Source organism: Hippopotamus amphibius, chromosome 15 (assembly GCF_030028045.1).
Source record: "Hippopotamus amphibius kiboko isolate mHipAmp2 chromosome 15, mHipAmp2.hap2, whole genome shotgun sequence".
NCBI classification, from domain to species: Eukaryota; Metazoa; Chordata; class Mammalia; order Artiodactyla; family Hippopotamidae; genus Hippopotamus; species Hippopotamus amphibius.
The window spans coordinates 44,003,966-44,018,364 of record NC_080200.1 but is presented as its reverse complement, the minus strand read 5'-3'; the positions used below and the strand labels follow the sequence as shown (position 1 = coordinate 44,018,364).

Sequence of the window (14,399 nt, the reverse complement as noted above, 5' to 3'; positions counted from 1 at the left end):
CAAAAAAACAGTTATTAGTAGACCCACATTAAAGGATAGTCTGAAAGATTTACTTTAGGAAGAATGAAAATGATCTCAGAGCAAATGAATTTAAGTAAAAAAAAGTGGTAAATACAAAGGCAAATTTAAATAATCACTGGCTATATTAAACATTAATTTTGTTCAGCAATTGTTGTGGGGTTACGAAAATCTAAAATATAGTACAACAAGAGCACAAAAATCAGGAGAGGAGTGATCAAAGTTAAAACATTTTAAGCCTTGGTATTGTTTAGGGGAGTAAAGGTAATGATTAACTTTAAGTGAAAATATGCTAAATTTCTAAAGGAACCACTATAGGACAGATTCAGAATGTTTAATTTCTGACCTTGAAAGGCAATGAGGGAAACAAGTCTCAGGCAAGAAAATGTAAGCAGCTTCTGTCACTTACATTTTTAAATGTGCTTTTTCTCCCCTGGAAAATACACTGTGTATGTGTGTATTTGTTTCAATTTTGCATAAAATGGTAAAGTAATGGATAAAACGTTTTTTCCTGTTTTTCTCTTGGCACACAAAACACAATTTAACTCTGCCATTAGTCCAACATCAATGCTCAACATTGCTGGACTTTTCTAGGTCAAATTATGGCATTTTATGTATCTACAAAATCACTGACAAATTTACTTTTTACATTTAATATTTTATAATGTCGAGAATGATGCAAAATTAAACTTTCTGAGAATAACCCCAAAGACAAACCACCTTTAAGTATTCCTTAAACTTGATATTGTAATGTCATGCTCCCATTAACCTTCATAATGCTATTAAAACAATAACTATCATTGTAGAATTTTAGAAGAAATTTAAATTCAGGCTCTATTTTCTTCTTAAAAACTAGAACAAATAAAATAACTAACCCTACAATTTCTACCAACTCATTCATTAGATTGGTAGTCCACGGTGGGGTGGTGGTTAAATATCACATGAAAACTATTAATAGTTTTCTTGACATCTTTTAACTCTCAATATACCAAGAGAAGTATCATTTGGGTCCATTATACCTCTTACATTTTCTTTCTTTTTTTTAAAAATAAATTTATTTAATTTTTGACTGTGCTGGGTCTTTGTTGCTGTGCACGGGGTTTCTCTAGTTGCAGAGAGTGGGGGCTCCTCTTCATTGAGGTGCACGGGCTTCTCATTGCGGTAGCTTCTCTTGTTGCGGAGCACGGGCTTGAGGCGCCTGGGCTTCATTATCTGTGGCACATGGGCTTAGTAGTTGTGGCTCACAGGCTTAGGTGCTCCGCAGCATGTGGGATCTTCCCAGACCAGGGCTTGAACCCCTGTCCCCTGCATTGCTAGGCGGATTCTTAACCACTGTGCCACCAGGGAAGCCCTCATTTTCTTTATTTCTGAGGTCATTTGACAATTTACATAAGAAGGGATAATGAAAAAACAATTAGAAAATTTTAAATACAAACTATAGTAAACCCAAATTTTTATTCCACATATACACAAAATGGACCATAACTGCTCATCAGCTTTCACACAAGAATATGGAACATGTCCATCTGATAAATGCTAATTTCACATTTCAAATATTTCTCTGAGTTCTAACTTATTACTTCTGGTTCGTCTTCCTGCATTTGAATTGTCAAAATACAATGCTTAAAAACGTTTTGAAATGTCTTGTGGCTCATATTTTGTTGAAGAGAGAGATGGTCATCTACTTTGCTTCATAACTGTAAAACATTATCGGTTTTTTGTTCTGAAATGATCTAATGAATCTTTTAATTTCTGCACCACCTATTTCCTTCCAACTACCTTTGTATACATATCCGCCTTGAGCATTTGTCCACTAATGAACCATATAGAGTAAATTTTGGTTCACAAACATCACAAAACATGAAAGATTTCTTCCACATACACTTTTAGCAAAATGGGATGTTCTGGAACCTGTCACAGAATATTACATAACGAAGTCCTTCCTATTAACTAGATGAGAATACCTTACTTTCCTTTTTATCCTTATAAATATATTGTTTACTCACTGATTCTTCAATTAGAAAAAATTCATCTAGGACACTGTATCTATAGACTCAGGGTGAGATTTTGCTTGTACAATTGATTTCACCATTGTCATTTGTGTAGAGTGGTGCTGTTTTTGCACTCACCTTATTCAGCTAATAATTGTCAAATATCGTCTTGTGTTAACTTTCTTCTCTTTGTCGGTATGAACAGAGAATGAATAATTCTGACTCCTCAACCACGTTGAAGGAAAACTAAAAGCCAACTATTAAAGACAGTGTCTCGGGAATTCCTAGGTGGCACAGCGGTTAAGAATCTGCCTGTTAATGAAGGGGAAGTGGGTTCGAGCCCTGCTCCAGGAAGATACCACATGTCGCGGAGCAACTAAACCTGTGCACCACAACTATTGAGCCTGTGCTCTAGAGCCCGTGGGCCACAACTATTGAGCCCATGTGCTACAAATACTGAAGCCCAGGTGTCTCAAGCCTATGCTCCAGAACAAGAGAAGCCACTACAATGAGGAGCCTGCACGCCACAGCCGTGTGCCACAATGAAGAGTAGCCCCTGCTCGCCGCAACTAGAGAAAGCCCAGAGAAAGCCCGTGTGCAGCAATGGAGACCCAATGCAGCCAATAAATAAAGTAAATAGATAAAAAACAAAAAGAACAAAGTGGCACAAGCAATTTAAAAAAATAGTCTCTCTCCTTTCTTTCATACCTTCTTGAAAGACAATGCAATACTTCTTGAAAGGCAATGTAATATCTTCCAATTATTTCACTATTGTACAATCCTTCTAGATGCTTCCAAAACCATTTTCCTATTGTACTAGTCTTTTTTTTTTTTTTAGCCTAGTTGGGAATAAGTGATGCGTAAAGAGGAGATAATTCCTAGGATAATGAAATAGCAAAATGATTCAAGATACAGAAAAGTAAGATCCATACTAAGATTCCATACTCTAAACCTTAGACTTATTATTTTCTTTGGAAGACCTCTATGAAAGAAAAAGTCATGCAGTGTTAATCCTTAAATATTTATAAACAGAATTACTCAAAAAAGAAACAAATCATTGGGTACAATTAAAGCTGATGGATACCATATATTAATTAAACCAAAGTGCTCTATAACTTTCGATATTCAAGAAAACACATCTTTCATTATGTCTCAAACATATTAACATTTCTTTAGAGAAATATACTCACACTGAGATGAAAATAAAAAACTAAAAATAGGCCCGCCCCCACTCTTCATGTCAGTTTTCACTATCAAGCTTTTTGTTTTTTTTTTTGCAAACTTACTAGGAGTGTTGTCAGAATTTTTTCAATCTCATAAATGTGAAAAAGGAATTATAAGCCTGTACAATAAGATCCCCAAATCCTCTAAATATAGTTAGGATAACCAGATATTCTGAAAGTAATGGATAGCAAATGAAGCATTTTAAGCACAAGAGTGTTGTAATTAAATTTATATTTTATAGTGACCATTCTGCTTATAGTAAAAAATGGTTTGGGATAGGTGGGACTGGGGGAGTGAGAGAAGCAATAAAGCCATCTTCATAAATCACATCACTCTTTGCCCTCATCTACATGATTATTTTTAAAAAGGCTTTCTGTTTTTTTCTATCAAAAGTGTCAAATTTCTTCAAATCTCTTTTCAAGGAAGTTCTCTGCCCATTTAATGCTGACTACCATACCAATGTAATGCATTTTATATACTATATTATCTTTTCCCAGAAATAAAAAATGAATTAAAAACTTTATTTGCATTTAACTGATCTTCAAACACAGTCCTTCCCAATACTTTAAGCCCATTTAACCTCTCTGACCTTCAAGAATTTATTTGCAGATAAACAACAAGGTCCTACTGTATAGCACAGGGAACTATATTCAATATCCTCGGATAAATCATAATGGAAAAAAATGTGTAAAGAATGTATATATGTGTACAACTGAACCACTTTGCTGTACCACAGAAATTAACACAACATTGTAAATCAACTACAACAAAAAAATTAAAAGAAAAAAGAATTTATTTGAATACAAAACCTATTTTTTGCAAAATTTTATGCTTGTCTTTCTGTAGCTCCAAAGGATCAGATTCCAGTTTTTCTGTAATGGTTGCCCATGAAAATTATACCGAAGATTTTGATAACTATCAACCCTTTATCCGGCCTCCCTAAAGCCCCAACACTGCTGACCACTCCACCTTCTTTTGTTTTTTTATGAACACTACATTCTCCCAGCTCTCTCCTCACTCCCACTCCAGCCCAGTATTTCTCTCTTTGGCCCTACTTTAAAAACAGATATTCCCCAAGTCTGTAACCATGGCTCTATTCTTTCTATTTGTTTTCCCACTCATTCAAAATATGTTTACTAACTGTTTGATGTGACAGGCACTGTACTTTCTCTGGTTTCATCCATATTCACAGCTGTAATGATGGATCACCACCATATGGATGATGTTCAGATTTACACTACAACTCTTTTCCCTCTTCTGAGCTCCAATTCCAAATGCCTACTGAATATAATAGCTAACGTTGATGGTGACGTAATATACGCATGCAGGGACTATTCTGAGCACTTCACAAATTTTATCTCATTGAATTCTCAAAACACAATGGAGAATGCAGAGGCCTCCCGGGATGCTGATAGTGTTGTTTTTTGATCTGGGTGTGTCCAGCTTATTACATTTCATGAAACTATACTATTATTCTATGTGCAGTTCTTTTTATATATACCACACTTCAACAGAGAATTTTTTTTTTAAATTATTAGTATTATCTTTAATTTATAGATGAAGAAACAAATACTATAGGACTGGTTGCCCATGTCACATGACAAATAGTAGATGGATCCAGGATTCAGCTCAGGTAGCCCGACTTCAGAACCCACCACCAACCATATCAATTTAATTCAGGTAATTCCCTGGCAGTTCAGTGGTTAGGACTCTCTGCGTTTTCACTGCTGAGGGCACAGGTTCAATCCCTGGTTGGGGAACTAAGATCCTGCATGCTGCACAACACGCCACCTCCCCCCCCCCCCAAAAAAAAGAATTCAATTTATTACTGTCTTGGCTCAACACATTTTCTTTGTCTAAAATGATTCTCCCTCGATTTCCAGAATTAAAGACTATGAAGTCTACCTCAATCTCTATACTTGGAATCCTCCAATTTTACTATTTCATTAAAACTCAGTTATGACCGTTATCACGGCATAGTTACCTAGTTACCTATAGGTATACCTGCCCCTACTCTTATCCCCCCAGAATGTAAACTCCTTGAAATCAGGGACTATGCATACTGTAAGTTACTCCCTATAAATGTATTTTAATGTACATATTGCATGAGGAAACTAATATTAAAACAACAAAAAAAGCCTAATGTTCTTTATTTCATTAATTTGCCCTCTGTAAGAATGAGTTAAGAGCTGCACTGCACAGAGCTTTCACAAAACACTAAGAAATGTTATACTCAGAACAGCGACCCTAATTCTGATAGAGTGATGCCAAGGACAATGTTGTTGGCACATTCCTCACCTTTAATCTCATTCTAGTAATTCTAATATACTTTGTCAATTACTACATTTATAAGCCCAAGGACTGTCTTCTGATTATCCTGATGGTGTACCTCTGAATAATAATTTGACTGATTTGATTTTTTTGACAAATACCTCTATTTAAACAGCTATATATTCTAATCCAACTGCCCATAAGCATACATCTGTTTCTGCGATCTCTATTTTTAGCTAATAATCTATTTATCCATCCCTCTACCAATACTACATTTTCATGTTTAATAACGTCTTTTCATCCCTGCTAACATAAGACCTTCCTTATGATATCTTTCAAGAGTGTCATGACTACTTTTGGACAAATACTCTATTAACACGAGAATTCCTTTATCTAGCTACCCCCAAAAAGCCTGTTGTAATTTTTATTGGAATTATATTAAATATATAGACTGCTTATGAGCAAATTGATAACTTGATAATATTGATTTTTTTCCACTCCATGAACAGAGCCCATCTTCATTTATGTCTTCTTTTATGTCCTTTATAGCCTATTGTATTTTTTCCTTAAAGTGTTTTGCATATCTCAGTTTTATTTCTACTTACTTAATAGGTTTTGCAGCTATTTAGAAAGAACTTATTTGAAATTTAATAATCTAATTCAACACTGCTGAAACAAGAGAGATTGTAGATCCAGAAAATTTGTACTCTTACTATCTCTCATACTTGTCTGTTGATTGTAATCATGTTGCTTGCAAATAATTAAAAACTTGGAGGTCCCTATTAAACTGACATTGAAACTGAGGCCTCCAACTGATACTCAAGTACCTCCTTTTAAAATATCTGCGATTATGAAACTCTACATATTAACTGTATGATAGATATCAACTAAGCATAGCTTTTAAAATCCTTTTAGTATTATTATGCAAATCTCTAAAGAAAACTAGCGTTGGTAAAATGCCTACTGAAAATCAGGCACCAGGTTAGGAAGTTTTATATTTAATTTTCACCTCAAAGCAAGTTAGTTGAGGAAACTGAGTTGTATAGAGATTAAGTGACTTACACAAGTGTCTAAAGGGACAGAGTTGAGATTCAAATCCAAAGTCTGACTAGCTCATGCCTTTTTCATTATAGTATTCTGTGATGCAGGTTATAAAAGCACAATCAACCATACACCTTAAGCATTCTCTACAGGGCTATTTTGGCTCACCCTACTCTTAAGGCTATTAATAACACACACAGGATATATCATCATTGTAATAGCACTAATCCTTCAAGAAACAAAATTTTCATTATTTCAGATTCATTCATGCAATATGAATCCTAAGATCTCTGATTCAACAATGGAAAAGCTGATGTAAGTAGCAGTTGCAGTAAAATTTTTTTTTTGGTAGAGCCAGTAAATTTCCATCACTAAGATTGGTTTCAAAAACCTGTTCACCTGGTTTTTTCACCGTCTGAGTTAGTGATTACTTCTTTTCTACCTTACTAGTGTTACTTTTATTCTTTCCTTCAAGATACAATATTCTTAACTCTACATTCAAATAAAAAGTAGAAAAGAGAAGGAAAAAAAGGAAAATTCACTGACTAATCGACCTATCCAAGTTATCTTAGTGATGTGACAATACACTTATCCTTTAGGAATAGATGTCCTAAAGACATCTCAAGAATCACTAGATGAGATGCCTTCTTTTGACTAACAGATGCTTAATTTAAGTTAATGTCCAGACAACAGTTGAAATCCACTTAAACATTTATTATTTAACAACATTTGCTAAGATTCTAAGAATATGGGGGCAATTATTTTGCACTTTTATACAATCATTACTCAAGTTTCTGAACTCAATAAATTCTAGATATTAAAAGCATAAAAAAAAGTTGCCAAATGATTATTTTTTAAAATAGCTAATTTTATTAAAGGTAGAATAACATTCAGATATCAATGATACACTAAGATTTATAGATAGAACAAAGAAAATTAGTTTAAGCACGAGCTAAAGATTTAGGTTATGCAGGTAACAGACAAGTATCTTGAGTAGATACAAAGGTGATAAGAACTGATACGTCCAAGGCTTTTCTAAAAAATAAGAGAAACTGGCTGTTTAAAACTCTCAAAGAAAAGATTATGTCCTATTAATAGTGGAATATAATGGGATTACTTTAGTTTATATTACATGTACATAGTCTATTTGTTTATGCCACAAATCTCCTTCAAAAACTGAAAAACTCCTGTGAGAACTCCTGTATAACTACCAATGAAGGAGAGAAAAAAAACTGATTTGATCCTATGAAACTATTAATTAGAAGGTTTTTTCCACTGAGAATTACCTTTCTCACATTCTTTGCTACCCTAAGTCTTCACAACTGTTGAAATAATTTTTTTCAAGATTTATCATAAAATTAATGTCCATCCAGAAGTTTTCAAGTGTATCTTCTCAAACAAAAAAGGTACTCTACTGAAGTAGGTGCCTATCTATCCAAACAAGTTCCCTTTGTGCCATGAAGCCATTCCTATTTTTTCATTATGCTTGAGCTCTGCCTTGTCCTGCACACCCCAAATTAACACTCTACCAGAAATATACATATATAACCACAATAATACTTAAAGCCTTTCTGGTTTCGTCATTTCCAAGACGAAAAAAAGCACATGAAAGGTAAGAATATAAAAGGATTACATTTGCAATAGTGGCAAATGGCACAATAGATTTACTAGCCTTAAAAAATACAGAAAGCAAGAAGAAAAGTTTTCAGTAGCTGATGGAGCATGCAGTACAAGGGTTGAGTAAATGCTTACCATAAAAATATTTAATATGCATTATACAAAAGAAAACCTCGGCTTATCTAAGTTATTAACAGCAGAACTTAAGAGATCTTTATAATATCTCTTAAAGAACTTTGATATTTAATATGCCATTATAAATCTCAAACACACAAAAAGTTTAAATTTAAAATAAATTTAATCAAATATTTTACATAGCTGTAATCAGGAAAACTAAAAACCGGAATGAAATCTAGACTTAGAATAGTTACTTCAGTTATCTGTGCTCAATGACAGGTGAAGCAACTATTCATATAACCCACAGGTAAATGTTTCAGATCTCCTTGAGTTTACAACCTTCAAAAAATTTTTTTCTTTCCAAAGTAAGCCTTGGTCTTCCATGTCTCAAATTTACATTTTAATGATATCTAGACAGGAAGAAAGATGAGCATCATCAGTGCATTTTTTGCATATGCTTTTATTATGAAAATGCTATTTGTCCATCTTCCTTGAGCCAAAGCATTAGCAATATTGGACCTGGTTTCTTTCCATTAAAAACAAACAATTCTATATACTGTGTTATATACAAGGACAGAGCATCTTAACAATTAGTTGTGCCAATATATGCATAAATAAGGTCAAAAGACTAGTCTTTTCTCATTAGACACACATATAACAAACAATTTAATATTTTGGATTGCTGTTACAGTTTACTGAAACTTTATAAGATTCAAAGCCAAAGGAAAACTAGGTACAAAAATTCTATAATAGCTTCCTATACTGGGATAAAATACATACATGCAAATATTTGATCAAAAAACGATTATCATTAAATTGGCATTTCCTCCCCTCATTTCCATCTATAGGCGTGCATTAGAAAAAATATTTCAAAACCGCCACAAAGAACAAACCCACTACATTTTCAGTAAACAGTTAATAATCCAACAAGCCTATCACTCTTGCCCACAGTAACAGAAAAATACCGTTAAAACAAAATTTAAATGATTAAATACAGTCTTGTCTAGAACACATAGTACTTAGTAGCAGTAGATTTATGGCTATCTCTCTAACAGATGTTATTAGCTATCTCTTGTTTCCCAGAAAAAGAAAATGGCTTGGTTTTTCTCTCTCTCCATGAAAATCATTAGCTCTTTATTATTAAAGTAGCTGAGACTTTGTTAGTTGTTTAATTATCACAATTTGTAAGCAAAGAATTTTCTAAATGTTTGAAAAGCCCCAAGATTTTGCCCCAATAACTTGTCATCTCAGTCCTTTTTCTGGAAATAAGCTTCAAGTTAAAAGAGACGTGTAAAAAAATGCCACGTGTGTTCAAGGCATTCAACAATTAGTAAAATAACTTCATCAATAAAATACATTTATACATTTCAACATCTCTTAAAAATCAATGGGGTCTTAAGCACTGAGTCCTATTTTAACTGGCAGTGATTTTTTTTACTGATACATAAAATAACGATACCCTTCCCTTACAATAAACATCTCATAGTTCCACGAAATGAGGAACTGTTCCGCAGAATTACAAGTTTGAACCCCAAAAGACATAGCCCAATTTTACAGATGAGGAAAATCAAAGACCAAATAAGAGATGTCCCCAACGTCATTAAAATCAGGAGCAAAAAAGATTGGAACCCAGGTCTTCTGGTTCCCAATGACGTCCTTTCCATTAGACAACCCACCATCTGAAGTGAATGAGGTGAGAAAACTACCTGGGTTTAACCAGTAGCTAATTTAATCTAACATCTAATTAGTACACAGATATCTAATAAAATCTGTCTACGTAAAAAGCCGATTCTTAGGAGCCCTGTACGCTTACGACCTGAATCTAAAGAGACTATCTCAGACTGACTCAAAAGTAACAACAAAATCTAGTGTTTTTCTTTCTTTTGGTAAGATATGTAACGAACTACAGAAACTTCAGAAATGAGAGCCTCCCTTAAGAGATTTCATGTGGTGCATTTCACTAACTAGCTCCCTCACTTACACTTTTCATTTCCCTACTGGGAAAGACCCTCCAAGGGGAATTACTGGCCCACCTGGAGCCTAAACACAATAGCTAGAACAAGGCTGTGGACTCATTTTACCCGCATTTGAAACTTCGCACATCTTTTCCAGTCTACCAGCTACACAATTCACAGGTGGTTGGTGTGTTCACCTCTCTCCTTGCAGGGAAAACTAAAGGAACCAAACGATGGCGATGACACCCGCAGTATGTGTGCGGGGCTCGGCTGGAGGGCCAGGGGAGACCACGGGACGCAGGAGAAGGCACCCGAGAAAACGACACGCTCTCTGGGCTCGGGGGCCCGGGCACCGGGCGAGGACCGGTGCACGGGAGGCGGCGCGGAGGCCGCCTCTGCGACTCCGCGCTCCCCCCAGGGTGACCTCGCCCACCCTCTCCGTCCCCATGTGGGAGGGGGATCGGAGGTGGGGACCGGCCCAGCGGGGGCGGGGAGCCGGGGGGACCGCGGCCTCGGCTCCCTCCCTCAGCCCGCCGGGCGGGGGTGGCGGCTCGGCTCCGAGGCCGCGGGAGGCCATTTTAGCTGCGGGGCCGCCGAAGGCTCGGGCGGCCCTCCGCGGCCCCCAGCCTCGCCGTCCCCCGCGCCCGCCCCCACGGGGCCCGCCGCCGGCCGCGGGGCTGGGAGAGGCCGCGGGGCCGGGCCCGCCGCGGGCCAGGCCTCGGGGCGGGGGAGGGGGGAGGGCGGGAGCCGGGCGCGGGGGCGTCGTGTCGGCGGGATCCGGGCGGAGGGGCGAGCAGGGGGAGAGAGGGGAGAGGGTGGGGAGCTGTTACCTATACTGGGCCGCAGCCGCCGCCGCCGCCGCCCCGCTGTGGGTGAATCCAAAGTAGTTGCCGGTCGCCATTTTGGCATCTTCCCCCAGCCGGCTGGGCACTGCGGCGGGCACGGAGAGTCGGGTCCCATGGCGGGAGGAGAGGCGCGGAGGGGCAGAGACGCCGAGGGAGGGCAGGGGAGAGAGAGAGGCGCCGTGAGAAGCCGCCCTCGCCGGGCTGGGCCGGGCCGCGGCCGCGCCGCCTCCCCCTCCCGCCTCGCACTCCCTCACTCACTCGCACGCCCCGGTGGCGGCCGCCGCCTCCTCCCCGGAGCCTGCCCCAACCCCCGCGCCTCCCCGCCGCCCCGGGCCGGGGAAGGGGCCGGGCGGGGACCCCGGCGGGGCACATTATACTCACCATAGGTGAAGGAAACTACAGGGCATATGGGAATCATGGGCTCGGGCTGGTGCTGCTGAACTCTGAACTCTCACCCGCTGCCTCCCTCCTCTGCCCCTCTTCTCCTCAGCGGAGAACAGACCGCTGACTCCCGCCGCACTGCGCAGGCGCCCCCGCGCTCGGCACCCTGGGAGCTGTAGTCCCGACGCCTTCGCGGCTCCGGCGGGCGCGTGCCGGGCCTCGGCCGAGGCGGGCCGGGGCGCCCGCCGGGGAAAGCGGGCCTGGTGTCCTCCGCCGTGGTGGCGGCGGCAGCTAGCCGCCCCGAGCCGGCCGGGAGAGGGAGTCGGGGGGAGTGACCGGAGAGAGTGACGTCTGCCAGCCTTTTCTTTTTACTTTTCACTTCTTTCACTTTTGCGTGTGCATTTGTTCGCTCCCCTTCGGCCCTTCTCCCCCGTGCACTTTTTGTCAGGATCTGAGCTGGACTGATTTGGATTCCGCCTTATTTCCCGCTTCTTGTCCTTAGCCTTTAAAGTGGAGAGGGAAAGACGGGGAGGAGAGAAAGAGAAAAAGAATGGCAGGTGTGCCATTGCGTTGGATACACTCTCCAAGTACATCCCTTCGTCCCCTCTCTCCCACCGCAGCCGCCCCTTGATTCCTACAGCGTGAATGCAGCCCCCCCCCACCCCCGCCAAGCGTCAGGCCCTGTTGTGGGTGCTGGAGATAGAGCAGTGAGCAAAACAAAGTCCCTGTTCACACAGAATTTACCTTCTGGGAAAGGGAGGGGGGTTCAGACAGTGGCCAAATAAATAGCATGTCGGATGGTGATGGCAGCTTTAAGAATAAAGCGGGGTAAAGAAGATAAGAGGGCGAGGGAGGTGCTACTTTATGTAGAATGGTTAGGGCAGCCGTCTTCGAAGGAAGTGAGGGGACAAACCTGGTTGATAGTTGGGGGAAAGACGACAACTGGAGGGTCCTAAGGCAGGCGTGCTCAAGGGCAGCAAGGAAGTTAGTCTGGCTGGAGTGGAGTGACAGGGATTCCGATCATAAAAGTCCTTGGTGAGAGGGCCGAATCTCTCATGGTAAGGACAGAATGGTACTCTCCGCCGCCCCGCGCAGGCATGTCTTTGTTCCCTCCGCTTTCTCACTCTTTTCTCTTTACTTTCCCCGTGCATTTTCAACCATTCCCTTTCCTCTTGCAGTCCCTCTTCTGAATGACTATTTCTCCCACCTTATTTCTTTCTTGCCTTCCATCCGTGCCTAAGTACTCCATTTCACCTCTTCCTCACCTTGCCCCCCCACCCCGGCCTGTCCCCCAGACCCTCTGCTGCTTGCCTCTCTATGTTGGTTATGAGCATTAAAAACAAATACAGCTTTATGCGCGGGAAGATGGCCAAGCAGGTTGACCAAGTCGGTGCTGTTCTTGTGTCTGGGTAACATCTGTCGATCACCCATCGCAGAAGCAGTTTTCAGGAAACTTGTAACTGATCAAAACATTTCAGATACTTGGAGGATAGACAGTGCAGCCACGTCCACGTATGAACTAGGAAACCCTCCTGACTATCGGGAGCAGGCTTGCATGAAGAAGCATGGTATCCCCATGAGTCACGTTGCCCGGCAGATTACCAAAGAAGACTTTGCCACTTTTGATGATATACTATGTATGGATGAAAGCAATCTGAGAGACTTGAACAGGAAAAGTAATCAAGTTAAAAACTGCAGAGCGAAAACTGAACTACTTGGGAGCTATGATCCACAAAAACAACTCATTGTTGAAGATACAATTATGGCAACGACGGACTTTGAGACCGTGTACCAGCAGTGTGTGCGGTGCTGCAGAGCCTTCGTGGAGAAGGTTCACTGACCCGGGTCCAGTCCTGCTGCGGTCCAGGCTCATCCCCACAGGCCGCGTTCTCGGTTGAGTGTCACAGTGTCCCCATTCCCTAGTCAAGGCCACAGCCCTTTCTTCAGTTGACTCACTGTTTCTTACCTTAAAAAATAATTGTGGATGGAAATCAGTTGTTGCGTTCAGCAGAAGAATAAATAAAAATTTTTGATTCAGACAGTTTGTGGGGTACGTGTTCTTAGACTAGTTGAACCTCCCACTTTACCCCAGTTACAAAACTAGTGGAACAAACAACATAGTAGAGCAACAAAATGGAACATAATGAAGTAGAACATCACTGTAAGGCCCCGTCAGCATCTGAGCCTGTTGACACTTCCAAGAATCTGCGCTACCTCTTCCCTCTGTGTGGACGGGACCCCTGCCCTGCACTACCTCTTGATGCCAGGGCCCGGCGTCCAGTGATGTTGGCTCACAGCGCACACGTACACATTTACAGGATGGGAAGGAGGAGGAGTTGTGGGATTAATCGTTAGCGCCTGCACTGCTTCTTTGTTTCTTTTAGCGCCTGCACTGCTTCTTAGTTTCTGTCTGTCTAGTTTCTGTCATAAGGAAGGCAGCTTATTTGTTGCCATTTGAACCACTTTGCCTCTGGAAATGTAATTATATCCTGGAAGAAGGTTTACCTTATGGGCAGTTTTGGGAGGCATCTGCTTTTACATGCATATAATTACCCTGAATGTCAAATATAGATCAGCTTAGGTGGGAAAAAAAATAAATTGGAAACAGTCCTTCTATGTTGGAATGCTTACATATTGATATGTTAAGTATTCTTTTATCAGTGCTTAGTTTATAGGCAAATATAGGTAATTTCTGTGCACTTGGAGATGACTGATCTAAAATTCATATAAATATGTCAGAAAAGATTGTTTTCAAATAAACTGGGGGAATTACAAAAATAAAAACAACAGCAACAACGCAAATACAAAGGGTAAAGCAGAACTCATGAAGTTTTGGGCCTTACCCCACATTCTCATGCCAGAGCAGAGACAATACCTCAATTCTTATTTGTGCCAACCCTGCTCCCCTATACCTCCTACAAAGGTACAGGTTCTAAAGT

The 14,399-nt window shown here is 40.4% G+C and overlaps 2 protein-coding genes across 2 annotated transcripts in view; one reads left to right on the top strand and one right to left on the bottom strand.

Annotated features, from left to right (window-relative positions):
- ZFR (zinc finger RNA binding protein) overlaps positions 1–11,615 on the bottom strand; it is an 87,678-nt gene extending 76,063 nt beyond the window's left edge. The window contains exons 1-2 of the mRNA XM_057708096.1: positions 11,461–11,615; positions 11,065–11,164 (exon numbers count right to left, since the gene is read on the bottom strand). Coding sequence (XP_057564079.1) covers positions 11,065–11,164; positions 11,461–11,497 — 137 coding nt within the window. The 5' untranslated portion in view covers positions 11,498–11,615. The remainder of the gene's footprint in view (positions 1–11,064; positions 11,165–11,460) is intronic.
- Positions 11,496–13,318, top strand: LOC130836428 (low molecular weight phosphotyrosine protein phosphatase-like). Its single transcript, XM_057708459.1, has 3 exons — positions 11,496–11,505; positions 11,570–11,804; positions 12,826–13,318. The coding sequence occupies exons 1-3, from the start codon at positions 11,496–11,498 to the stop codon at positions 13,298–13,300; spliced, it is 720 nt and encodes a 239-aa protein (XP_057564442.1). The 3' UTR covers positions 13,301–13,318.
- The last annotated feature ends 1,081 nt before the right edge of the window (positions 13,319–14,399 follow it).